We start from the raw sequence: 26,772 nt of genomic DNA, 5'->3' as shown, positions 1-26,772 counted from the left end.
AAATAGTCCACGCAGCTGTTCGCGTCTCCAAATACACAGTCCAAGGCATTTAAATGCCCCGTCTGCAGTGCTGGCAGCGAGAGACAAGAATAACAGTTCCTTTTTTTCAACCAAAGATAAATGCCATCTTATGCCTGGAAAAGCCAGGGTCAGCTGAACTCCTAGGCAGAGAAGAAGAGCTCCAATGTCAACGGAAGGAAACGGTTTCTGGGAAGGATACACAGCTTTGACTAATTGAAGGCCTTTTGAGGGGAAAACAACATGGTTTTGTTACATTTTGGAAAGAAAAGTATTGCTCTCCACTTCTTTTTAAAATTAAGAACTAGTTTGCAGCAGGGAGCCTGCTTCTCCCCCTCCTCCCTGCCATGCTCTCTCTCGCTATCTCTGTCACTATCTCTGTCTCTCTCTTGCAAACAAATAAATAAAATTCTTTTTAAAAAAATAAAATAAAGGAAAAAATGGGGCTATGCCTGGGTGCTCAGTCGGTTAAGCATCTGCCTTCGGCTCGGGTTATGATCTCAGGGTCCTGGGATCGAGCCCTGAGTCGGGCTCCCTGCTCAGCGGGGAGTCTGCTTCTCCCTTTCCTCCCTGCTCGTGCTCTCTCGCTATCTCTGCTGCTATCTCTCTCTCTCTCAGATAAATATATAAAATCCTTTTAAAAAATAAAATTAAATTAAGAACTAGCTTTTAAGTATATACGATAAAACGTCAGCTCTGGTTTTCCCTGGGTGATGGAACTTCAGTGATTTTCATGGTCTTCTTTACATACTTAAGTATCACTTCGTTTTTTGACATGAATGTATACTACTTTTATAATCAGAAAAAAAATTATGTAAGCTAGGCCACCCAGGTGGCTCAGTTAGTTAAGCATCTGCTTTCAGCTCAGGTCATGATCCCAGGATCCTGGGATCGAGTCCCACATCGGGCTCCTTGCTCAGCGGGGAGCCTGCTTCTCCCTCTGCCTGCTTCTCCCCCTGACTGTGTGTTCTCTCACTCTCTGTCAAATAAATAAACAAAATCTTTTAAAAAAATATGTAAGCAATATCGACTTTGAAAAAAGGAAGGGAAGACAAAATACATAGAGAAAAGACATAGGAAGAGAAGAGAAAAAAGAGGAGAAGGAATGTGAACTCCTCCATTCATTCGACCAAGAATTCTTTAGTCGGACACCCACCGAGGGTACAACTCTAGATTGTGGTTGCCGTTGCTAAGGAAACAAAAGAAGGGGCTTAGACCAGGGGCGGAGAGGACCATACCGGGAACGGTCACAGAAGGCCGGTCTGAAGAAACACTTAAACTAAGAATCAAAGCTGACCTTGGGAAGAACAGTGGGGAGACAGCAGGTGCTAAGACCCCAGTGCAGACCTTGGTGACTTCAAGCTGACTAGCAGGGCTGACATTTAGAAAGAAAGAGGCGAGGGGCGCCTGGGTGGCTCAGTCGTTAAGCGTCTGCCTTTGGCTCAGGGCGTGATCCTGGTGTTCTGGGATCGAGCCCCACATCAGGCTTCTCCAATGGAAGCCTGCTTCTTCCTCTCCCACTCCCCTGCTGTGTTCCCTCTCTCACTGGCTGTCTCTCTCTCTCTGTCAAATAAATAAATAAAATCTTTAAAAGAAAGGAAGAAAGAAAGAAAGAAAGAAAGAAAGAAAGAAAGAAAGAAAGAAAGAAAGAAAGAGGCGAAATGGAATGAAGGGGCGGATTAGAGAGATAATAAGCAAGGGCCAATGCCTTCCTTCTGCCACCAAGATAAGGAATTGGTGCCTTTATCTCAATACAGTGAAAGCTATGAAAGCATTGTAAGCAGCAGCGAGAAGTCTTCTCGTTTTCATTTTAAATTGGTCACTGTCACTGGCCAGTGGATTGGAGGGGAGACAAGGCGCGAGTGGCTGTTGTGTGAGGAGCAACGTGGCAGCCTCCTTCACCCCTGCGTGTGTCCCCTACCAAATTCCCTGCAGCCTTAGATCCTACCCACCTGGCACCACGGTGCCCCAAAAGTAGCATAATCCTATTCACTCAGCTCCCAGACACCCCCGCAATCTTCAGCCCAAGCCCACAAACCCGTCCCAGTGAGTGTCCCCGCGTTCTAGGCTCTGTGGCGGCCATCTGCCCTCCTCTGGAAGGATGAATCCTGATTCCCCCATAATCATGGGGGAATTTTTTATTCCCCTGCTTACTTTCTAGTCCAAACTCACGCCACCTTCCGTGTTCCTCACCCCAGGGGTCACAGTGTTTTCTTTGCAAATACTTTTATTTCACGGGGTTGTGAAACTCCCGAGATTGAAAAGGCCATTAGAGATATTCTAATTCAACCAGCAGGTTTTTAGGACAAGGAAGCAGGCCTGGTATAGTTAAAAGACTTTTCCAAGGTCTCAGAGGTTAGGATTTCTGACTTCCTATTTAGAGTTCCTTGCATGAGGTCAAAGCAATTTTTTTAAAAAGAATACTTGGCAAGTGTTTCATGTTTGACAGAACGCATCTGTACACACCATCTTGTGGAATCATTAGTAGCAGAAATAAATGGTGATCCAAGTATAGCTATATCCAAGTAATAAGTATAGAAGGTAATCCAGAGGCGCCTGGCTGGCTCAACTGGAAGAGCAAGACACTCTTGATCTTGGTGTCGTGAGTTCAAGCCCCATATCGGGCATAAAGATTACTAAAAGAAAAATATACGTTTTTGAAGATTTTATTTATTGGACAGAGAGAGAGAGAGCACAAGCGGGGGGAGCGGCAGATAGAGGGAGAAGCAAACTCCCCACTGAGCAGGAAGCCCGATGTGGGACTCGATCCCAGAACCCTGGGATCATGACCTGAGCCGAAGGCAGACGCCTAACCGACTGAGCCACCCAGGTGCCCCGAAAAATAAACTTTAAAAAATAAAAATGAAATAAATGGTAATCCAAGTACAGATATGACAACATGGTCGATACTAATTGGAGGCTGAGAAGGATGAAGGGCTGAGAGAGGAACTCAGTCAGGCTGAAGTCACAGGTCCCCAGGCTCTGGGCACAGCATACGCCACAAAAAAATATGTCCCTATTATCTGATGCAGCTAGTCCACGGGCAAAGTTAGAGGTTTCCTATTTCTGCTCCTCATTATGGGTTCATTAAACTTTTGTGTGTATTAGTTTTATGTTTCTTCTGAAGATCAGACTTTTTTTAATTGTGCTTAAGGAGGGACTTTGTCCAATACTGGGAGTTTATTGCAATGACGGCGAGGGCTCCTGAGCAGGAGAGAAAGTTTAAAGAACAAAGACAACGAAGGAAAGAGATGCAAACTTGGCCAATTTACGGTTTCGCCAAGGGTTGGTTGTGGATGGAGACCCGATGCCATAATGACAAATACCATTGGCAAAAGATGCCCCCTAAAATTAGGCTTCTTGTTTCACGTGAAGGTTAACACAGCACAATTCCATCAGAGTAAAAGAATGTGGATGGTTCCATAAAGTTCATCCATCAAAGATTTGAATGATATACAAGTTGGATTATTTGCACTATTTTTTTTCAGCATTATGTGAGAGTTAGAATTTCAAATCCAATGTCAAAAAAAAATTCTAAGCGACAAAAAAATACATCCTTGATAGCTTTGCAGGATGTGGAAGAGATTACTGGTGCAGAGTAAATATATTTTGGAATGCACTGCATCCTGATGCTACAATTAGTTCTATTCTCGTTCTGCAGGTGGAAAGGGGTCAGGGGCCCCACATAACTGACACTTAACAGCAGCAGCTGTCACAGGCTGGGCACCCAACACTCACCCAGGAGAAACGGCTCACTCTTGACCTCAGAACCCAGCAGAGACAGGTTACAGAACATTTGTGCAAGAATTATTGCTTCCTTGCTCTTTAATGTGCTTTCATTTTGATGAGCTCAAACATTTTTTCCCCAAATATCAAACCTATTGGGGCACCTCGGTGGCTCAGTTGGTTAATCGTCTGTCTTTGGCTTAGGTCATGGTCCTGGGATCGGGCCCCATGACGGGCTCCCTGCTCAGCTGGTAGCCTGCTTCTCCCTCTCCCACTGCTCCCCCCTGCTCGTGCTCTCTCTCACTCCCTCAAATAAATAAATACAAATCTCAAAAAAAAAAAAAAGTCAAACCTGTTATTGTCAACATCCCCTTTGGGTATGTAGGTACAGCTGCTTGAGTGTGTTGCAAAACTTCTCAAGTGTGAATGCAAAATCAATCCACACTTACCTCAAATGCTAAGTATTGAAAGAATATGGCTCACTCCGTTTGTGCATAGTTGGTGAGCTAAGAGAAATCGCAGAGGTCTATTAACTGAAAGTCCAGAGTAATGTAATTAGTAGGATTTTCCTTTTTCTCCGTTGTACTGAGAAGTAGTTGACACACATCCCTATATAAGTTGAAGCCAGACTGCACGATGGTCTGATTGACATATATTGTGAAGTGATTAACACAGTCGGTTCGGTTAACACCTATCACCTCTTTTCTTAATATCTCCCATCCGACTTGGAGAAAATAATTATGGTAACACAGCAAGCAAACAAAAGTACTAGCTTCTAGAAGGCTACTAAAGAAGGTCTAAAACAGCAAGTGTCCCCCGAAAATAATCGTGCAAAATGCACATATCTCTCATACCATCAAATCTGAACATATTTCAGGACGTCTCCTGCTTACTGCGTTCCATCCCTTGACTCTCCTCTCCAGCTAAGCCACCCAAGTTGTGACATGTGGATTCTGGCTTAGCTCAGTTGAGTGCTGTGAGGCTGGTGGCACAGAGGCGTCAGGGAAATACCTCACCCTGCATACTTTTCATACCTATGGAGAGACCCCAAGACTGTGGTTCACAAACATACAGAAAGCTTACAGTGCATGAACTTGGCCTTGGGGGCTTACGCATTCCTTTAGAGTAGAGGGAAAGCTGGATCACCTTTCTAACACTGCACTTCATTGTAAGTCACCAATGTTTAAGATGAGGTAAGAGGACTAGTCAAAGATGACAAGATTATCCCTGCTAAAATCAGTCTTCTCCAGCATTTAAAAGCACTGAAGGGTGCTTTTGTACGTAGGACTTCAAGCTCAGTAAGAATTCTTGCGACTAAGTCATGTTTGTATTTGTGTTATTTTTATTTCTTTGGGTAAATGCACTGAGCTAAGATATCGAATGCTCTGAGCTACATATTGAAGATGCAGATGAAAGCAAAAAAAATGGAAATGTTTTAGGAATACAAAATAGGTAACACTAGTCAAAATGTCACACCTCTGCTTTCTTAAAAATTGAGTTTTACATAAAGATAATTTTATTCACCGCTGAATTTAAATAAGTGCTAGGAACGCCGTGCAATTCAGTTGGCTTCTACTTTCAGACAGTCTCTGATTCTTCGAAGTATATTTTACAACCAACGAGAATGACAGTCATTATGAGTAACTCTCCCCATTGTTACATCTCCCTGAGATCAAAAAACATCATGTGACAATACTAACTATATTCGCTTGCAACACACAAAAAAATAATAAATAAAAATGAACAAACCAGAATATTGTCTACATGAAAGAAAACAACTGAGCTGGCTTGCATAGCTCCCTTAGACCCTTTACCAACCCATTAGTACAACAGTGACATTAACATAACTTAGATGGGCACCTCCCAGAGGCCAAGGGCTGTGGCTTGATGGTTCTGTGGCCCATCTACTTTTTTTCTTTTTTAAGATTTTATTTATTATATTTGACAAAGAGAGAAACCACAAGCACGGGGAGCAGCAGGCTCCCCACGGAGCAAGGAAACCAATGCAGGGGTTCTACCCCAGGATCCTGGGATCACGACCTGAGCAGAATGCAGACACTTAACCGACTGAGCCGCCCAGGCACCTGAGTGTGGCCCACCTGCTTTTGGCCTCTGGGAAAACAAAAGTCAAAAGCCAGAGCAAGAAACTAGGGACAGTTTCCACCATTAAGGAGCATGGCAATTGATCCTGAAAGCTTTGTCACATGAGCCTTCCATCCAAACTGACTGCGAAGCCAGATGATTTGAGAGCAGAGCCTTTAGATGCAGCCACTGTTGCACTGTTATCAAAACGAGAGGCTAATTAATGTTCACCTGCCAACACTTCCCCAAAGTCCTAGAACTCAGGCGGAACAAGGCAAATTTGATAAAGTTGACAAATCTCAAGAAAAGTGTTAAAGATCTTGGTATCCACATCTCTATAAGAAATTGGAGAAACTGAAAAGGCAAATTAAACATAACAGACATGCAGTTGCATTATGCCCCCAGGAACCTTTTTCTGAATGCCAAAGAAGAAAAAAGTTCTTAAATACAAGGAAAATGATTTAAATATTGGGAAAACCTGGAAAATCTATTTTTAAAAAATCATGGATAGCACTTACAAAAGAAGTGGGGCTCTGACAGCACAATGTATCATATTCTGAGACAATTTAAGATTTGGATGATTTAAGTGTCGTTTATTCCTCAAATTGTTGTTATTCCAAGATATACTTAGATCTGGTTCTTATATTTTAAAAATTTGTTGAAGAGCCCTAACCCAAAATAGTTAGCAGCATGTTACTCTGATTTCCTGGAATTACAGACCAACAGAGCTAGAAAGATATTCGGGATGATTTATTTCAAACCCTATTTATAGATGAGTGTCCTGATACCCCGACAGGATGAAGGTCATGCAGTGGCAATATGAAAACTAGGACCCAGATTCCCTGATTCTTAGCTGCATTTACTGAATCTTTGTTGTGATTTGAAATGACAATAATTCCAAATATGTTGAAATTGGCTGCAGCATTCCATGCATGGATTGCTACCACAGGTGATTAAAAAACCAAAGTGGAGAATCAAGCTAATGATACAGAAACAACTGTCCACCAAAAAAAAAAAAAGTACCCTCAATAAACAAAAAAATTCATATTGTGTTTTTTGCCCTAAATTGTTAAATGTGTTGCCTAAACTTTTCATTTTCCTTTAATGCTATAAGCCTAAATCAGAAACAGTTTCTTCCTTAAAAGAAAACACCCTTTAGCAGGTTTGTACCCTGAGGTGACAAATAAGTCCCAAATCTCAGTGGCTTAAAACAAAAAAGGGTTTTGAATAAGTCATAGAAATAAAAGGTACAGCATAGGGAACACAGTCAATGGTCTTGTAATCCTGTTGTATGGTGACAGATACTAGCTACATTGTGGCGAACACAACACAATGTATAGACGTGTAGAATCAGTACGGTGTATTCTTCAAACCAGCGTAACATTGTGTGTCAATTGTACTCAAACATAATTTTTTTTTAAAGGTTTTCCCACTCAGGCTAAATGTCCATTGCAGTCCAGTAGAGGGCGCTGCACATCATTATCGTTCAGGGACACAGACCAATGGAGCAGCTACCGTAGACACATCTCCAGGGGCGCCTGGGTGGCTCAGTGGGTTGAGCGTCTGCCTTTGGCTCAGGTTATAAATTCAGCGTCCTGGGGTTGAATCCTACGTCAGTGGGGCTCCCTACTTAGCAGAGAGTCTGCTTCACTCTCTCCCTCTGCTCCCCCCATTTGTGTATGCATGTTCATTCTCTCTCTCTCTCAAATAAATAAAATCTTCAACAACAGCAAAAAAATAGACATTCCCAGAGGGCCTTAGACCATGGATTAAATACTCCCCCTCAGAAGCGACACACAATTCTTGCAAATCATTGGTCAAATTCATCACATGATGTGGCTCAGGAAATGAGATATTGAAGGCAAACTCCAGAAGTATTTGGAGAAGGGCATTACAGCCACACCCTGTATTTCTGAAATGCGAAAAACTGGAGACTGACCTTCTCTGATTGAATACACAAATTTATGAAGTACTTAAATTTTTTTTTATCATAAGCAGAAAGAAGCTAAAAAGGATGTCACTAAGCATAGAGAACCTGCAGCAATAGTCTCTGTTCAATCACCAGATAACCAATGACCCAGGCAAGTCATGTCAGTTTCCTCCCTTGTAAAATAACCATATGAGAAAAGGTGATTTCAAAGGTCTCATGTAGCCTTATGTGACCTACACTCTCAACTGACTGAGTTAATGAGTATGTACAGGAAGACTTCTCACTGGTTGCATTAACAATGCTAAAATCAAGATACATTCTTTTGAAGATGCAACATTCAAATACAGAAGTCTCAGTTGCCAGAAACCAGACAAAAATGGTAATTATTTGGTTGCTTTTCTTTTTCTTTCTTTCTTTGTTTCTTTTATCTCTTTCTTTCTTTCTTTTTTTTTTTTTTTGGCTTTTTGGCTTTTTGTCTTCCAAATAGTCACAAAAGTAGAAAATCTCACTTTGTTCAAGGAGTTATGGCACGTAGGTTGCATTGGGTTTGCGCCAAAGAATCCTATAATTTCCTAATCAAAGCAAAAGGTATACCATGTTCAAATGCACTTTCTGTTATTTATTTCCCTCTGCTTCTATTTGTGCCTTTCCTTACAGGGTTGAGAGAATTCTAAATTCTACAAGGCAATAATGTAGCATTATACTTTTTCCTTATGGGGATCAGCCCGGGACATTTTACCTGAACCAAGGTCATTCTGTTCAACCAGTTGAGGAGATAAGGACACTCATATTTACTCCCGATCATTAAGAATATTAACAGAAAAAAAATTTTGTTTTATGATATATGGAAAGAGCAGTAGAAACGCCTCTTAGAGAAAGCAAAATGTAAAATCAGAAATATGACTTCCTTTAAAAAGTGAATCCGTTTTAATAAGAGCTAGATTATAAAGCAAGTCATTTGAACCCAAAATGCTTCATCCGAATCCCATGTTATTAAATATCTTAATCTGTGCTGTTAAGAAAGCTGGATTTGGGGACTAATGAATGAAAACAGAGCCCTGATTAACTACTGATCAACTCAGGTGAATGATTTCAACAAATGTTCAAACTAGCTATGCTCTTTTCTCTTCCACGAATGACAGATTCTTCTGTGGGGTTTCTTCCAACTATCCTATGTAAGGAAAAGACATTCTGGCTTTCCTGTTGTCTCCAGGAGCCTGCTTTATCTCCCTGAAAAAGTGAACTTTTATATTCACATAAACCTCAAGATTTGTGAAATCATGTTTCAAAGTCATTAAACATGACCAGGGTGGAAAATGATGCCAAGTCATAAATTGTACACGCTGGTAATCACACTTTGGATATATATATATATGTAAAAATAAACTTAGTGGGTTTAAAGAAATTATTTTCCTGCCTGGAGCCAAGTCTTGGTCCCACAGACACTGTGCAAACCTCAGTGTGGACCCTGCAGCTCTGTGTGTCTCCCCCTGCTGCAGCCATTTGCAACTAACTTGAATTATTATCATTAAAGAGCTTCTCACGATTTGTGAACCCAAAGCACAGTGCACCGCATTGTTCATTCATCTACATTACAGAAAAGCAGAGGTTTGTTTTGAAAATAAAAGTCTACCTAAAGCCCCAAGTCATTAAATCAGAAACTAAATTGCAAGTTGGTGGTGATGAAAGAGGAGCTCAGAAAGAACTGGAGAAATAGAATCACCGAGGCTTAAATTGTCTAACTACCTACGTTAACCAAGACGATCTTAAATGAGACGCATTTCTCTGCCTTCCAAGAAAACACTTTTATCGCCCCCAATTAAGGGATTAGGCTAGAAAGAGGATTCTTAACCAAGAAAGTACATCAATCAGAGGACCCAGGGGAATCTTCCCAAACACGCAGACCCATCCACACCTCAGACCTGCAAACTCAAAAGGTTGCATGTATGTCTTGAAAATGTTCCCCAAAAGGATTCTGATATACGCCATTAGTCTGCAAATTCTATCTCCGAAGGCCCTTCCAGCTCTAAACGCTACATTAATAAGCAGAGCCAATGAGAGAAGAGCTGTACAGAGTCGAATCAATAAGGCTCTGCCACAGTCGTGATTTATAGATTACCCGGTGGCGTCGCCGTGAGAGAGAACGCACACCTTGTCTCCATCGCGGGGAGCAGTTGTCGCGAAGGCTTCCACACCAGATCTGCATCTGCCTGAGTCTGAGGAGACAAGGGGGTGACGCTTTGGCCCAAGTTCACGTTCTTGCTTCTTCATTAGTAGTGGGGTCACTAAACCTGCACTGGTGACTAAACTTCAACCTCAGGGTGCTTGGCTGGCCCAGTCGGAGGAGCTCGCAACTCTTGACCTCGGGTCATGAGTTCGAGCCCCATGTCCGCTGTACAGATTACTTAAATAAACAAACCTTAAAAAATTATAAAAGTCGGGGCACCTGGGTGGCTCAGTCGGTTCAGCATCTGCTTTAGGCTCAGGTCACAATCTCAGGGTTCTGGGATGGAGCCCCGAGTCCCTGCTCAGTGGGGAGTCTGCTTCTCCCTCTCCCTCTGCCTGTCCCCCCTGCTCATTCTTTCTCTCTCTCTCTCTCAAACAAAATCTTAAAAATAATAATAAAATAAAAATAAATAAATTTAAGTCTCTTTGAGCCTCAGTTTTGTGGTGTGTGAAATGGGATCAAGAATCCCTCTCTCACTTGCACACAGAGCTGGACATACAACAGGGGTTGGCTACACGTAACTTCTAAACGTAACATACCACCCTCTCCTTCTGTCTCATTTCTCTAAAAATAAGCCTTTTCTCCATTATAAAGTTACTCAAACATTTTGCCTTTAAGAGAAAAAACTCTAAAGCCTTAATTATTCCTCCCAAATGATGGAAACGTGTATTACAGAGAGATGAACCACTATACCCAAAAACACACAGGGGTCAGCTTATTTATTACTAGTTCCCAAGCCCCACAACTCACTTCAGTCATCTTTTCTGGATCAAACCCTCCAGTTTTCTAAATAGAAGCCCTTGGGCCAGTCACTTCCTCTTAGGGACCTTTGTTGTGTCTAGTAGGAAGACTAAGACTGTCTGTCAGGGCACTGCTGTGAGAGCCCAACGAGATGTGTATCGAAGTCATTTAACATACATTTCACATTATGCAAACATAAAGGAGGGGGCTATTATACAACAGCTTTTAACAGCTCTTGGCCAGGCTTCTCAGATATGACAAATGTGACTTGCTTTCCCTCATCTTTTTCTTCCATCCCCATGTTATAAGGGAGACGGGAAAAACAAAACCAACCAACATAATGTGAAGACAGTATATTTACCCAATGAGTAAGTTAATTTGTAACCTGAATATCATACGCAAGTCCCAACCTCAAGAACGGATATCCTGTTTGGTTTTTATTGTATGTGTATTTCGTTTTAGTCAACCGTGTACTAAGGTTTTTTTTATTTCCCACAGCTCCCTAATGCTGTTCTCAGAAGTTTTGTGGAATCACAATTAAATATGCATATTTTAAGACTTTATATTCTAAATGTTTTCCTGTAATTGGAAAACAATAATAAAAATAAATAGCAAAGGTGTAATTTTCTAAAATGAGCAAAATTTAATATAGGGTGCTATCTAAACATAGCAGAATAGCTAGAAATAAGAGAGAGAATATTGCAGCCCGGAAATCCCTAATATATTTTAAGATTTGCCCCTTTAGTCCTGGTTGATTTGGGGACGCCTCCTTAGATTCTTCTATCCCCTGACATGTAGGGCCATACATCTTTTTTTCTCATTAAAAGAAATAATGAATTTTCACAACAATTTGGCAAAATCCTTTAAAACTGAGGGTCACTGAAACCTGGGTAGACAGTTACTCTGCTGCCCACACAGGGTGTGGTCCCAGAGTTTTTGCACTAATGGCCCTAGGGGGGTTTTCAGAAAGATAACATTTCTGTTGCTTCTGAGTTGCCTTTTACCACGTCCTAGCACTATAGACCACCCCACTCACTTAACTGTCAATCCTAAAGCCGAGCTCCCCAGTCTAGCAACAGACCTGGGCTCCACGATTTCCTTCTTTCGGCCAGTGGTTTTACAATTCCCCTGATTCTGGCATGCATCAGATAATAAAGCCATATATATTAATTCAGTCGACTGCTAGTAGTTTCTATTTTTCCTTACATTTCAAAAAGTTTTACTTATACGTATTTTGAGTAATTTTGATAAATGTATATTTACCATCTCTGGCCTGTACTATATTAAGACTAAACTCATAAAGTAAAATGGTCACCTGAATTATTTCATAGGTTACTTTATATTCACTAAGTAATTGAGCTAAATAATAGCAATTAAACAGTTCAAACCAAATTAAAACCATAATGATGAGATAATTTGCTTGTGATTATTCAACAAGCCAGGAATAATACCAAGGAATAAAATATAAAATCTAGAACTAATTTTAACAATATGTATATAATATTTATTTTTTATTTGCACAATTTCAGTAGGACATTATAGAGAAGGCTCAAGGGAATGGTGAGATGAAAGCCAGATTCATACATGAAAGGACTCAACATTGTAAATACATAAATTCTCTTCAAATTAATCTACAGATTCCATGCAATTCCAATCAAAAGTAAAATGGAATTTGGGGGAGAAAGGACTCACAAAATGAGTGTAAGGACCAGTCAATAAGGCATGCCAAGGTGACTTGGGAAGTCCACTCCACCCCAACCCTGGCCACCCCAACCCACAGCCTTCTCCACTAACCCATAAAAGCTTTAGACTAAATATAACAAATTATTTTTAAATGCGTAGCTGGGCAGGAAGCAAGACAGGGAAATCTCCCAGAAACAGAAAAGAAACTCAACCCCCACAAGGGTGATTAAGAATTGAAGACGAAGTTGGAATACGAAAACAGATACCTTCTAGCGTCAGGCTTACTTACCGCTTGGAACTGTAATGAAGCCCCCAGCATAAAGTCAGGAGGGTGGAAGACTAGAAAAACTCCATGCTCTCAGGAGAAAAGCAGTCCAAAAGCAGCCCACCAGCCCTGGGCTCTCCATGGGGAAAGAGTCAGCAGTGGGAAGTCAGAGACGTTAGCCTGCTCAAGGCACAGGAAGGAGCTCAAATGAACTCTAACGACACAGGTTGGAAAGCAGATCCCAAACTGTGGAAGCATGCAGACCTCAACAAAAGAAATGTGACAACCCAGGGCACATGGAACTCACATGGTGAACTCACAGAGATGATAAGGCTCGTGAACAAGCAAGCCACCAGGAGAGAGGAAAATTAGCAGATGAATCAAAACGGCGAACGGACCCCACCAAAGGTACAGGTAACAGGGTTCTCTGAGAACTGTAATGTTTTTAAAATGTTTGACAAGATAACGGCTGGAATAGAATAGGTAAGTCAAGAACAAGATATCAGGAAGTAAAAGAACAAGATTCAAAAAGAACCACGTAGACATCTAGAATTTAAAAAACGGTTAAAGGAAAAATAAAAGTAGGCCATTTTCATATGTTGTATTGTTTAAATTTTTTCTTCTCGTCTTCCCTTGGGGAAGGGTCTGGTTCTCCATCTCAATCAGGGGCTTGGCCACTGACTTGATTTGGTCAATGGCGTAAGTGACATCACACCAGCTGTGAGCGGAAGCTTTCGGAAACAGGCAAGCCCACCAGCCGTCTCGCACACCACCAGAACCTCACACCTCAGACGGGACGGCTCTCCTGCTCCAGCCTGGCCCTCACCTGAGCGTTGGCTGAACTTGACCCACCGCCTGGAACAAAGACCCTAGGTCCTGATGTGCAATGTGAGCAAGAAAGAGACACCTGTTGTAAACCACTGAGGCTGTCAGGTTGTTTGTTCCCCTGTATTATTAAAGCAAAAGCCGATCGATGCAGCCAGCTGTAGAGAGAATCAGTGAAATCCAAGATAAAGCTGAAGAAAGCCCAGGACACAAATCGAGAAGTTTAATGTACCATATAGAAGTTGAGAGACATGAGGCTAGAGTAAGAATGTCCAGCCGAGGCTTGTAATCACACCAAGTGTACAGACTTGAGAAAATGGGGGGATACGTTAGTTTTCCAGAGCCGTGACACACCTCCCCACAAACTCGGTGGCTGCTCCAGAGTCCTAGGCACGTGGCCTCTCATCACATGGTCACGTGCTTCTTCAAAGCCAGCAGGTGAATCTCCCTCCAGGCTTTTTTTTTTTTTTTTTTTTTTTAATTCCAGTATCCTTAACTGCGTTATGTTAGTTTCAGGGGTGCACTATAGTGATTCAACCCTTCCAGTCTCTCTCCAGTCTTGATAATGAGGGGAATGGAACAAAGAATCACGGGAGTAACGTTTTATCCTCCCAGGCTCCAGCCACGCACAAGGGGAAGGGGTTTACAGGGTGGGACAAAGATCCTGCAAAACAGCAAACCTGGGAGATGAATACACCCCTCCGCCCGCCCCGGGTCACATACCTCCTGGAGCACTTTGCTCCTTCCACAGGGTGAAAGGGATTGCTTGGAGCATTTAGCAGAGCACTAGAACAATGGGGCATCACCCTCAGGATCCTAAGGGCAGAGCTGGGTCCACAGCAGAACAACATGTCCCTGTGCCAAGTCACCACTTCCTTCCATCTATTTGTGTCGATCAAATATCCTACTTCTGGATCCGAAATTCCATTTCTATGGAATACACAACACTCGTTCTGGGTCAGTGTAAATACTTTACGGTTAACGCATATGTATTTTGCAAGTTGTCTTTTCCACTTTTAGGAACACATTAATAGAAATGTTGTTTAGATTGTTCCCTTGTCACTCCTTTACCATTAAAGACTTTGAATAACTTTGCAAATTCTGGGAAGATAATATGGAAGCTAATAGTTTAAAGCCCTTTCAAAATTCCCAAAAGCTGAAATGAGAAATCCATTAGCATTTTTGTTTATTCTAGAGTGTATTGGCTTATGGGCATCATCTTTACGGTTTTACAGGAACACATGCTTTTTCTTTTTTTAATTGATCAATGGCAGAATACAAATGGTGAACAATTAATCTTAGCCGTTTATGGCTTCTGTGATTCTTTGGAAACAGAAGGGAGAAACTGTCTTACAGGCTTATTTCACAAAGGCAATATCTCAGATCATTTCTCCAGCTGCAGAACAGATTGCAAACCTTATTCTTAAATTACCTGATGTATATTTTAATTGACTGATTAAAATTCTCCTAGCATCCTTTTAAGAAATGAAAATAGTTATCATGACATTTCTGTTTAATTCCTGGAAGAACCCACGTTCCCCTTCCATCCTCTTACCAATTATGGGCCATTGGAAAACCGCAGATGATTTCATATGTACGACCCAGTGCAGCGAACAAGCAGGACTCATGGGATATCATCAGAAAATGACTTGATCTGTTTTCTCCATCGCCTCTTTTAGTATGTGAGGCTGGTTCTTCCCTTGTACTTCGGTGAAATTCAGGACAGTTGTCATGACTTTTTCAGCTCCTCTTAAATAATGAGGACACTGGAGTTACTCTAAATCCCAAAAATCGATCGCCATCCTGTAATTAATGTGTTCCATCGTATACAGCACTCAAACTTCCAACTTCACATCAAGTTAAGCTCCTTTCTTCGGCTATGACCTACTGAACACCTTTACTGAACACTTACCCCTTGTACTGGGAAAGGCGGACAGGGAAAGGGTCCTCTCTCTTTGGCCAGATTGCTAACATAGGTTATGCCACTTTCTTTTTTTTTTTTTTTCTTTTTTTAAAAAGATTTTATTTATTTATTTGACAGAGAGACAGCCAGCCAGAGAGGGAACACAAGCAGGGGGAGTGGGAGAGGAAGAAGCAGGCTCCCAGCAGAGCAGGGAGCCCGATGTGGGGCTCGATCCCAGGACCCTGGGATCACGCCCTGAGCCGAAGGCAGACGCTTAACGACTGAGCCACCAGACGCCCCATATGCCACTTTCTGATACCAAAGTGGGAGTGACACGGGGGGTGTGCAGGGGGAAGAGGCAGCAGGAAAATTCTCTGTTGACTAATAAACTAATACTGGTGATCTGTGGGCTGGGTTGGTGTTTAAAGCTCAGTTTTTCCTCTTGAGCAAGGGTTGGGGATGGTGCTGAGGGGAATGGGGGTCGAGAGGTAAGAGAACCTCAACTCTACCCCCATCACCTACAGATCCCCTGGTGCACACGGTTACTTATGGCTCTCTCCCCAGTTTACCCTGCTGGGGTCCAGGTGGCCAGCCCTCTTGCATAGGACCTGGGATGAGTCCAGGGTAGCTAACTCTCCATTACAGGCTACCTTTGGTCCTTGGGGAACGATCCCGCGGTCTGTGCTCTCTCAAATCGCGGCACAAGGCAGCTGCATCTCTGTTGATCTACCAGTAGAAGAGCCAGCCAGTCTGTTGTCCTTCGATTTCTCAGGCGCTAATCTCTCATCCACTATGCCTCCCAATCATTAAACATCCCAAATGAGCCGTGTAAAACCCTCTTCTCTAGACTTGAGTTGAAGAGGCACTACCTCACACCCCTCTCTCAAGGTGGCCGGGAGCGGGGACTCAAACCCACTACCAACTCTCTAAAAATCATCTTCTAATCATTATTTTCTTAGCCTCTTCAGCCTGTTTCATCACCTGGAAGTGGTCAATGAGCTAACCACAAACAATGCCAAGCTGATTTTCCTGTGCTTCCTCTCCAACTCGGCACTGTGGTCTTACACCTGACTTTGGAATATGGCCTTTACCGTCCTGAGTCACACCTAAAACCAAAAACGCAAAAGGTTCCATCTTGACCTCCAGTGACACGGGGACTCCTATTTCTATCCTTTGGTCCATTTTTACTTTTTTCCAGTAGAAAATATGCATAGTCTGTTAGCTCACAAATTCCTGCATGCAGGGCTTGAACTCCCAAGAGTTAAATAATTGCAGAAAACGAGGTGTAGGCACCAACCCACGAAGCACGAGAAGACAATGGCTGAGGTGGGGTGGCTGGTGAGGTGGGGACTAGCTGGAGCACATAGGAGCAAGAGTCAAAGATACAGAGTTCCCAGCTTGTACAGCCCACTGCACACTGGACTGAGTCCATGAGATACTGTTCTCCCGGCCCCGGTCCCCCTTTATGACAGCATCGGGTAGCATCACCACCCTGAGAGTCATCTTGGGATCCTCCCTCTCTCCCACCTGCCACCTCCAATCAGTCGCCAAGTCCTATTAAAGCTATTTATAAGTCCTCCCTCCTATCTAGCAGCTCCTCCCATCCCCCTGCCACTGTTTTCATGTAGGTCCTCATTACTTCTTACCTATGCTTGTTTTAAGGTGGAGTGGGACGTGCTTATATGATCATGAAAAACAGTCAATAGAGAAGAGACTGAAAATAGTTGAGAGAGAAGACCATGGGTGAAGCCAGATTTCTAAAGGAGAAGACGAGATGGAACCTTGAACCCAGGGGGAAAAGTAAATCTTGGATGGGAAAAGAAAATGTTACCATCTGAGATACTGACTTTCTCATAAAGCTAAATATATTCAATTTTTTCACATCAACATTATCTTTCTTTTTGGAAATAAGTTGGTATCAGATGGTAGTATTTTTAATGTCCTTACCCGAAAAAAATATTTACTTGGCAAACTTTCATTTTTTTTCTTCTGAAATTTTGCTATTCCTTCAAATCACAATCTGCCATCTTGAGTATCCATCTAGCTACTGACTTCTCTCTCTTCTTTCCTATCTTATCCCTTTCCCTTAAGGGAGAAACATGTTTTCATTGGCTGTTGGCATTTCCTATCTTCCTCCCTACCCTTGTTAATCATCCCACTACTGTCCTCCTTCTACTGCGTCTCTCTACTCCAAAGGTCTGGGGCTGAGGTCCCTGTAACCAACTGCCAAACCCAACGCTCATGACGCTTATGAGAGTTCTTTCCACCTGCAGTTTCTAAATTCCCTTTGATTCTCTGATTCTGCTCTCTTCTGATCTTTGTCCTTCGCTCTGACCACTCCTGCCTGTCTCCTTCTTTAAGGTTTTATTTATTTATTTGAGAGAGAGAGAGAGAGAGAGAGAGAGCAAGCATGACCAGGAGGGGCAGAGAAAGAGAGAGAATCTCAGGCAGACTCTGTGCTAAGCATGGAGCCTGACTCAGAGCTCGATCTCAGCACCCTGAGATCAGGACCTGAGCCAAAACCGAGAGTTGGACTGTGCCACCCAGGTGCCCCCTGCTCCTCTCCTTTGTTGGCTTTTCCTCTGTGCCTTCAGGGCTGTCGCAGGTCTCTTCCTGCTCTAGGCTCTCCTGGGGCCATTTCATCCATGCCTTCAACCACAAACTATGTCCCAACAATTCCTATATAATAATCCCCTGTAATCTGTACCATTCTATGAGGTAAACATTACTTCTTCCAGGTGAAGAAGGGAGGTTAGAACATTAAAGTAATTTGCAAAGCTTCCATACAATCTTCGGAACCCAAAGGCCACAGGCCTTCAACTCAAAAACAATTGTTTTAAGGATACAGTAAGGTAATGTATAAAAGTCTTTGAAAACTGAGACAAAGGTTTCTTTCTTTCTTTCTTTCTTTCTTTCTTTCTTTCTTTCTTTCTTTCTTTCTTTCTTTCTTTCTTTCTTTCTTTCTTTCTTTTTAAAGTAATCTCTACACCCAACATGAGGCTTGAACTCACAAACCTGAGATCAAGAGTTGCTGCTCTATTGACTGAGCCAGCCAGGCATTACCAAAGTTTTCTATATTAATCAAGTTCAGGAACTATATAATTAAAAAAAAATTTGTGAAGAGCCAAATTTCTTTTCTTTAATACCATCAGTCTCTTGCTCCCTTCCTTCGCTCTGAGGTGGTAAAGTAACTCACAGCACATTGCAACCTTCTTTTTTCACCAACCATGGAATCAGCCAGGGCTCCACACCATACAGGACCCCATCTTAACTCCTGATTCTCAACCAACGGAGATTACTTCTCCAAGGTAGAGCAAGCAGACAGAAAATACCAGGTATATGAAAAGACAGTATTTCAAAAGGAGACTCTTCTAAGAAATTACCATAAATAGTATGTAAATAAAGTTGCTATACAGTTGAAACGTGGATGCATCTTCTATGATATATGTATGTATGTAGACTCAGCAAGAAGCAAAAAGGGCATTATAGCTATGAAACCAAGATAGGTAATCACAAAGCAGGAAGGATCTGAGATTAGGAAGGACCACCGAAAATACCATTGCAAAGGCAAAAGTTGCAATGGAGACAGTATCATACAGGAAATAACTGAAAATCTCAACAGGGTAAATGATAGGCTTGAGAAATTCTGTCCATATTCAGAGAAAAGCAAAAAGATTACGTTTATTAAATGAACAATGAGTTTTGAGAGATGAATGTATAAATGTACACATGATTCCAAAAAGAAAAATATCAATAAAGAAATCATCAGAAGAATTGAATACTGAGATGAAAAATAGGTTCTAAGTCTTCAAATCAATACTACTCAAAGAGTATCAGGAAAAAATAAAACAGACTATCATCATGATATAGTCCGGTAAAAAAAAAAAATAGTATTAGAGAAATGAAAACAATGCTTTAAGCATCCAGACAGAAAAACAGGTTACCTATAAAAGAGTAGCAATCAGAAAGATCTCAGACTTCTCTTCTGCAACCCTCATTGCAGAATTCAATCAAGCCATATCTAGAGAGCCTTGAGGTAAGGACTGTGACCCAAGCATTTTATATAAAGCAAGAAAAACAGAAAGTAATCTCATCTGTGCAAGGCTTTCCGAAAGCAATTTCTTAAAAAACATCCTCAGCTACACATGGCCTAAAAAATTTACTTGAATTTGTTATGGTCTGAATTTAAGGATTGAGGAACAGTAATATTATTAACCAGGTATAAGCAGTAGAACGACTTACACAGAGTTAAGCCTAAATAAATTTGGTCAATATGGGTATAAACCTTAAAGAAAATGTTAAAAGTAATTCTTTAAACAAAAAAATAAATTATTTCAGCATTTGATTTTAATAACCCTCGATTATATCACTAGATTTTATCAACAAAAACCAGCACATGGAGGAGACAGAGAAAGAGAAATAACAAATGTGTCCAATTTCTCACCCTACAGAAAGAAAGTTGTTAAATATCATTTTTTTCCTGGCATTGATTAGGGAAAACTCATGCCTATATTAAAAAACAAGCAAAAACCTTAAAGGCAGCAATAGTTGGAATTTTTTAAAGATATGATCTATACCTTTTAAGCTATCAGAAGAAGAATGAGCAATGAAAATATAGTCCAGATAGCTAAAGAAAAAATGTTGAATAGCACAGGTGATTCTTATATTGCTAATTTTTTTAAAATAAACAATGCATAGAAAAAAATCTTAATTCTGTAACAACGTTCATATATGCATGTGTGCTCACATGCACAGTTAGAAGCCAGAAAAGTTATGCCAAAATGTTAGATGTGGTTATCTCTGGGTAGTGGGATCAGAGGTGCTTTTAATAGTCATCTCTGTACTCCTCTTTTTTTCCAAAGCCAAAATGTAAAATTAGTCCATTGCCTGATAAGTTCCTTGGTCTTTTTCATAAACCTACTTGCAAACTTAAATACAGTTATATGCACATTAATATACAATATTCCAAACACTCTCACCTCGGGGCGACTGGGTGGCACAGCGGTTAAACGTCTGCCTTTGGCTCAGGGCGTGATCCCTGCGTTGTGGGATCGAGCCCCACATCAGGCTCCTTTGCTATGAGCCTGCTTCTTCCTCTCCTACTCTCCCTGCTTGTGTTCCCTCTCTCTCTGGCTGTCTCTATCTCTGTTGAATAAATAAATAAAATCTTTAAAAAAAAAAACAAAAAACACTCTCACCTCTTTCTGCTCACATGGTTTCCCAGAAAATAGTGATAAAGTACCAAAGTATGCAAATGGAGAGTAAGATCTCAAAAAGAAAGAAGAGTCTGCACTAATTAAGTACGATGGGAAAGAAGCATTAGGTTACAAGAATTTCTTCGAAAACTTCAAGCAAAACTTCACAAGGCAAGGCCCTTCTATACTCAAAGAGGAGGCAGGTGAGGAGGGGGCTACATACTCTGCCTGAGTTGCTCATTGCAACATTGCAATTGCCGATCTGGAAGCTGGACTATGCCAAGAGTAGAGAGGCAAGACGCAACTGCTGTGGGTACGGAGTCCAGCAGCAGGGCTTTCCAAGGGTCTACAGAGGTTTCCTAGGAAGCCACTAACTCAGAGAACAGCCTCAGCTTTGGGGGGTATGGAAGGAGCTGCAGAGGAAGACTGGTAGCCAAGGGAAAAGGAGCATTCTATAGGCACAAAGACTCTCCTGGGATAGAAGCTTCAGGATTAAACTATAAGGGGGCGGCTCAGCCAGTAAGTAGAGCATGCAACTCTTAATCTCAGGATCCTGAGTTCAAGCCCCACAGTGGGCATAGAGCCCACTGTGGGGGAAGGAAGGAAGGAAGGAAGGAAGGAAGGAAGGAAGGAAGGAAGGAAGGAAGGAAGATTGATTATACTTTAAGGAAGCAGGAGCTCATGGGTGGCTCTGTTGGTGAAGCGTCTGTCTGCCTTCGGCTCAAGTCATGATCCCAGGGTTCTGGGATGGAGTCCCACATCGGGGCTCCCTGCTCAGCAGGGAGCCTGCTTCTCCTTCTCCCTCTGCCTGCTGCTCCCCCTGCTGTGTGAGTGCTCTCTCGTGCTCTCTCTCGCTCTCTCTCTCTCTCTCTCAGATAAATAGAATCTTTAGACTTTAAGGAGGCAACTCTTAACCTTTTTCATAAGGCTTAATGTTAATCCAGTAGAATAAATAACAAAAGAAACCAATGAAAATATATAGATTCATGAAACTAAAGGTAAAACTTTTACCGCTAAGCAGTTATATTTGTGTCAGATTCAGTAAGAAATATTCTTTGTAGGGCAATGACTCTCAACCCTATCAGACTAATGCTCATCTTTACAATATTTGGTAAGTTTCCCTTCCCTATCTTGATATGAAATTCACAGAAATATAGCCTAATTACATACACAGTTTCGAAGTCAAATAATTATACCACTCTAACGATAATATAAAGGAGGATAATATAAAAAAAATAAAGTCAATTTAATAAAGGAATACACAATTTAAAATATAACTGCTCTGGCAGGCTGACACAGGAAGACAAAATTTCTAAAAAGCCTTGAAGGAAACGGTGCCATGCAACAAAGAATTACTTGCAGAGAGCAATAGCAAATTGGTCATATTATAGATGTCTTGTAAATCACCAAAATTTCATGAAATTACAAAGCAAATACATTTGTAAAGACATCCTGATCGTTGATTGTTGATGGTTAGTTCCCCCTTGGAACACATAATTTAAATTGTCTTTAATCATTAAACCAATGTAAGAATGTTGAGCTCCCCACACTGAATACACTTAATCTGAAACATTAAACACATATGAAGATTTTATAAAATCTTTTCCAAATCAGGATATTTGTCAGATATCCCCAAATAAGCATACTACCGTCTACAGGTTCAATCAACAGCTTACACTCATCAGGGAAGCAGTGTGAGGTGTTGAGAGTGGTATGTGACCTTGGTCAAGATGCTTCACTTTTCGGAATCACGGATTATATAAAGGGGATAATAATGGCTCCTTTCGAAGGCTGTGAAGATTTTTTTAATGTATATAAAGCGTCTTAATAAATAATTGGCAGTGAGACGTACCATTGACAAGAATACTTCCCTAGAGTCTATATGGTTTCTTGAGATTGGTGCCTACATATCAGGACAAATTCTTCTATAAGTGACAAAAGAAAAAGGTCTTAATGCTAGGATCTTGGGAAGATAGATCTTTGAGACAAAATATCTTGAAAGACATGGACATCAAGAAGTGGGACTTCTGAAAATCAAGCCTTAATTAAGTAGGGTTTTGAAAGCTAGAAACTCTAATGATTGTTTCCATTATTTCAGATTGCAATCTCTGGGGAGGGTTCTGAAGGCTAACCATTCCTGAATGATACACAAATTTAGTCAGTCCCTACTACGTGCCCCCCCCCCACCCTACTCTTCTCTCTGTATACTCATCCTTCTTAGGGCACTCCTTTTCTTCATCAATCAGCTGAAACAGTCCCCAGCCAATGGAGCAAAAAACCTAGGATACTAGGGTAAAGTATTTCACCACCTTTGTAAATGACCTATGTTGCCTTTAGGATCACACTTTGAGATTCATTGGAAATCTAGCTGAGATCGGCAACTGGCTTTGCTGCCATTCCTACATCGTTGAACTCATGTATAAATTAATTTCGAATGAGCAAATTCCTCAGTACTACAAGAACTGGAAAGACTATAAAATTTAATGTCTACTTCCAAAGTTTGGATGATGGCTAGGAGTGCTGCAATATTCATCTGTAGAAAGAAATTATTAGAATCGAGATGACTTCTAAAGTGCCTTCCCATTTGAATACTCTATGACTCTATTATTTCTACATAGCTGAATCAAGGGAAATTAATATAGCCTGATTAAATGAGGCAGTTTGTGATCTCGGCTACACTGAGGCTACTCTCTTTGAGGCTAAGGTATTTCTTAGAATACTGTGCTAAAAATGTAACTGCATTCTGCAACCAATGCAAACATGTTCTAATTGATGGGAGGGGAAAAAAATTCAATCCAGAGTGCCAGCAATTCCTCTGTGAGCTAGCGTGGCAGGGAGAGTGTAGGGTCAGTGAAGCATCAAGTTACAGACCAAATTAAAGGTCTGAAAAAGAGTGGCAGAGGTCTAATCATCCTCTGAGCTGCCGGAATTGGATCTACCACCCTTACTCACAAAGGACTGCTCCACGTAGGCTAAGCACACAGTGAAGGGCTCCAAACATCTTTTATTAAAAAGGCCTTCAGTTCCAAATAGATCTTTATGGAATTATTTTCTTGAAGTTTTTAGTTCTGTCATATTAAAATTTCCATGAAAAAGTAATCAAAACCTAATGCTTACAGTGTTCTGCCACAGAGAAAAAATATTGTGGGGTTTTGTTCCTATTAAAAACATGTGTTTTATATATATATATGTAATTATGTAAGTCCCAGACCCAGTGTACACACATCTATACAAAAACCTTAGGAAAATGATGATAATAGTTTTGCCTAAGCCAACACAATTCATAACATAATATTGTACTCTGTCCATAACACCCCTCATTAAGCCAATGCTTTGAAAAGGTCAGCAAGCAATGAATATTTCTGCATATTTTGTGGCATAGGCTGCAAACACTAGATCTATAGGGATGGATTAAGGTCACTTTTAAAATTCAAACACAGTATTTTCTCGACTTGGTTGGCTGAATCGTGTGCCTCTGCACTCTTTTTCCTAGGGGAAAGTTAATTTTAGAAAGGAGAAAAAGTTTGCCAGGAAAACAATCATATTGGCTCAATACCTAGACAGTGACTCTTTTCTTAAAAGTTCAAACTGCTTTACAGACAGTCTCCTACTTGTCCTTAATATCCTTGAAAGCAGATACCAAATACCATTCCTATTTCATAATGAGCATCTCATTTCATAAAAAGTGGTGTGATTTAATACAATACCTACTGAACAGTATTTTTTTTTAATGAGTCCTTTACCTCAGTTTTCCAAAGACAGATAAAATAAAAACCTTTCTTTTCCCTGGTAGTTCCTCTGAGAGCTTGGTAGGTACTTAGAATGGTTCAGGCCATATACACATATATGTGTATATATGTGAAAAGCAGGAGAAGCACACGTGTGACAAAGTGCAAGATGGAGAAACCATTCCGTGTTTGTGTAAATTCAAATACAATACAATTCATAGTCACTCTTAACCAATTCAGGGTAGAAGAGCTTGCTTCAAATAACTAGGAATGTGAACAGAATCTAAATTAATGTATATGATAATTCTTCCTTCTGGTTCCTAGAGATATGGTGCATTTGGATCTTTGGCTTTAAAGAAACCAACATGTGAAGATGCCAGGGGTCATTGACAGAAAGTCAGTGCAAACACAGGCAAGGAAGATTTTCTGATTTACAGGGGAATAGGCCTCAGTCCTATTGCCAGAGTACTTTTGAAGGAATTCTTACATTGAAAACAATTGATGTTTAAAAGCTAACTCTTTAAAGAGGGCTCTTAGAAGCCTAGTATTTCTCTCCACCGTCTGAGTTTCAAACCCACGTTAACCCTCCCTTCCCAAAACTGCCAACTCAGAACCAACCACCCCACCAAATTCATTGACTTGAAAGAAACCAGCCTTCGCTGTTTTTATTCTCCAGGTGAGGCTTCCCAACAGTTGGGCGTCCTCGCTCCCACCTCCGCGGACCTTTAAGATACTCTGAAGAGCTGATGGAGGGAGAGCACATCGCAATCACCGGGAGTGCTTTTTAAATACACAGAAGCCTGCGGGTACACGCCCCCCCCACCCCATTTCTGAATCGGTGTCTGAGCGCTTGAGTAGGACCTACTGCTTTAGGCTGTGATAAAAGTCCAGTAACACCGCAGTCACCCGGAAAACCTAGTAAACTCATCAGCGTATTTAATTTTCGGGGAAAAGAAAAACCCAAAGAGCCTCGGCCTATTGTTCGGCGCAGATAGGAAAGATAAGACGGCACACCTACTTTGACCAAGGGTTATGATCGCCCCCCTCAAAAGTTAGGACAGAAAGAGAAGGTGGGAGTGAGGGGCTGTATGTTTTGGAAGGAGAGCAGTTGTGATATTCCAGCCTGGAAATGACCGCAGAGTCTAGGGGAGAACGGCGCGCGGGTCCTTGCACCACACACCTGGAGAGGGTGCAAGACCTCCCGGCGACCCTCCCACCCTCTCCCCCCGAGACCGGGCGCGGGGTTTCGGGGGCTGCGGGGGGGAAGGGGGACAAGGGAGGGGGGAGGGGGAGAGGAGACGCGGGGGGAGAGGAGACGCGAGTCCAGCGGGCCGCGGGGGAGCAGCGCAGCTGGCGGAGGGTCGCAGTCCCCGCCGCCCCCCCGCCCCCCACCCCCGGCCCAGGGCTCGCCCGGCGCGCAGGACACCCGGGCGGGCGCGAGCGAGGGAGGCCAAACCCGGACCTGGTGCGGCTGGCCTGGCAGCGCTCGGGCGACGGCGCCCCCCGCGCCCCTGCTTACCTTGCGCGCGAGGTCCGAGTCCGGAGCAGGGACACTGGGAGGGGCAGCTGTCAGCTCCTCCTGGCAACGCTTCAAGTATCAGAGGCGCACTGGTCTCCTAGCTACCCGCCGCCCCGCGCGCCCCGGACCCCCTCCTCCGGCCCTGGCCCCCGGCGCCCGCCCGCTCATCCCCCTCCGGCCGCCCTCCGCCGCGCTCCCCTTCTCCCCCTGCTGTTTATTCCGGAGAGCGGTGGCCCCTCTCCCGAGACTTCCCTCCCCCAGCGCGTGCACGCACACACCTCCCCCCAGAAACGCGCTCTCTTTTCAGAAGGGGCAGCGATGAGGGTCCTTGAAATTCTGCGGCTGGGCGATTTCAGAAAAACCCTTTTAAAATCTTGGATCTACCCAATGAGGTTCAAGGGAGGCACCACTTCCAACCGTCCCTGCCTCCATCCCCGCCGGCCTTACCCACATCACTGAACGCTTAATATTCGTGGAGCTGGGGCTCTGAGAATCTCCGGCCAGTCATTTTAATTTTTCCAAAAGAACTCCTTCCATTTTACTGTTTTAAAAATGTGACGTACCCACTAGTTAAACTTGGGTTGCCGGGACTTCAGATTGGCCTCGGGAAGGATATGTTCAGCTGTACAAGACAGGGCAGGTCTCTTTTGCCAGCACTGTCGATGCCTGCCACCTGTTAGGGCCCCAAGTCTAGGCGAGAGCAGTTAATGAAACTGGCTTTGGTTACTGAACATGTCTGCAGCCTCCGTTTCTCAGGAGAGAGACACATCTGTAGCCAAAGTTCTGAGAAGGAGCAGGTGCATGTATTCAAAGAGAGTTCTAAGGCCAACGAACTAGCCCTGGGCAGAGCATACCGAATAACGAATAACGTAAAAGGTAAGAACCATGGGAAGGCATTTGTGTAAACATCACTGTGTCATTAACATGCAG

At 42.3% G+C, this 26,772-nt stretch overlaps 1 protein-coding gene across 6 annotated transcripts in view; it reads right to left on the bottom strand.

Moving 5' to 3' along the window:
* The window catches only part of RNF144B (ring finger protein 144B), a 172,843-nt gene extending 146,358 nt beyond the window's left edge, over positions 1-26,485 (bottom strand). Inside the window, exon 1 of one of the 6 annotated variants that reach the window (XM_087858082.1) lies at positions 26,406-26,485. Coding sequence is in view for 1 of the 6 variants with exons in the window: in XM_087858078.1 (XP_087714204.1) it covers positions 26,290-26,295 (6 nt within the window). In the remaining 5 variants the exon portion in view is untranslated. Of the gene's footprint in view, positions 1-25,842; positions 25,996-26,289; positions 26,347-26,405 lie in introns of those variants that run through there. The other 5 variants (XM_045811555.2, XM_087858083.1, XM_087858078.1 and 2 more) reach the window with 5 other exon arrangements.
* Positions 26,486-26,772: the final 287 nt, after the last annotated feature.

The sequence above is a fragment of the Ursus americanus genome, chromosome 32, assembly GCF_024610735.1.
Source record: "Ursus americanus isolate L20-20 chromosome 32, mUrsAme1.1.p, whole genome shotgun sequence".
NCBI classification, from domain to species: Eukaryota; Metazoa; Chordata; class Mammalia; order Carnivora; family Ursidae; genus Ursus; species Ursus americanus.
This window is presented reverse-complemented; position numbering and strand designations above follow the sequence as displayed.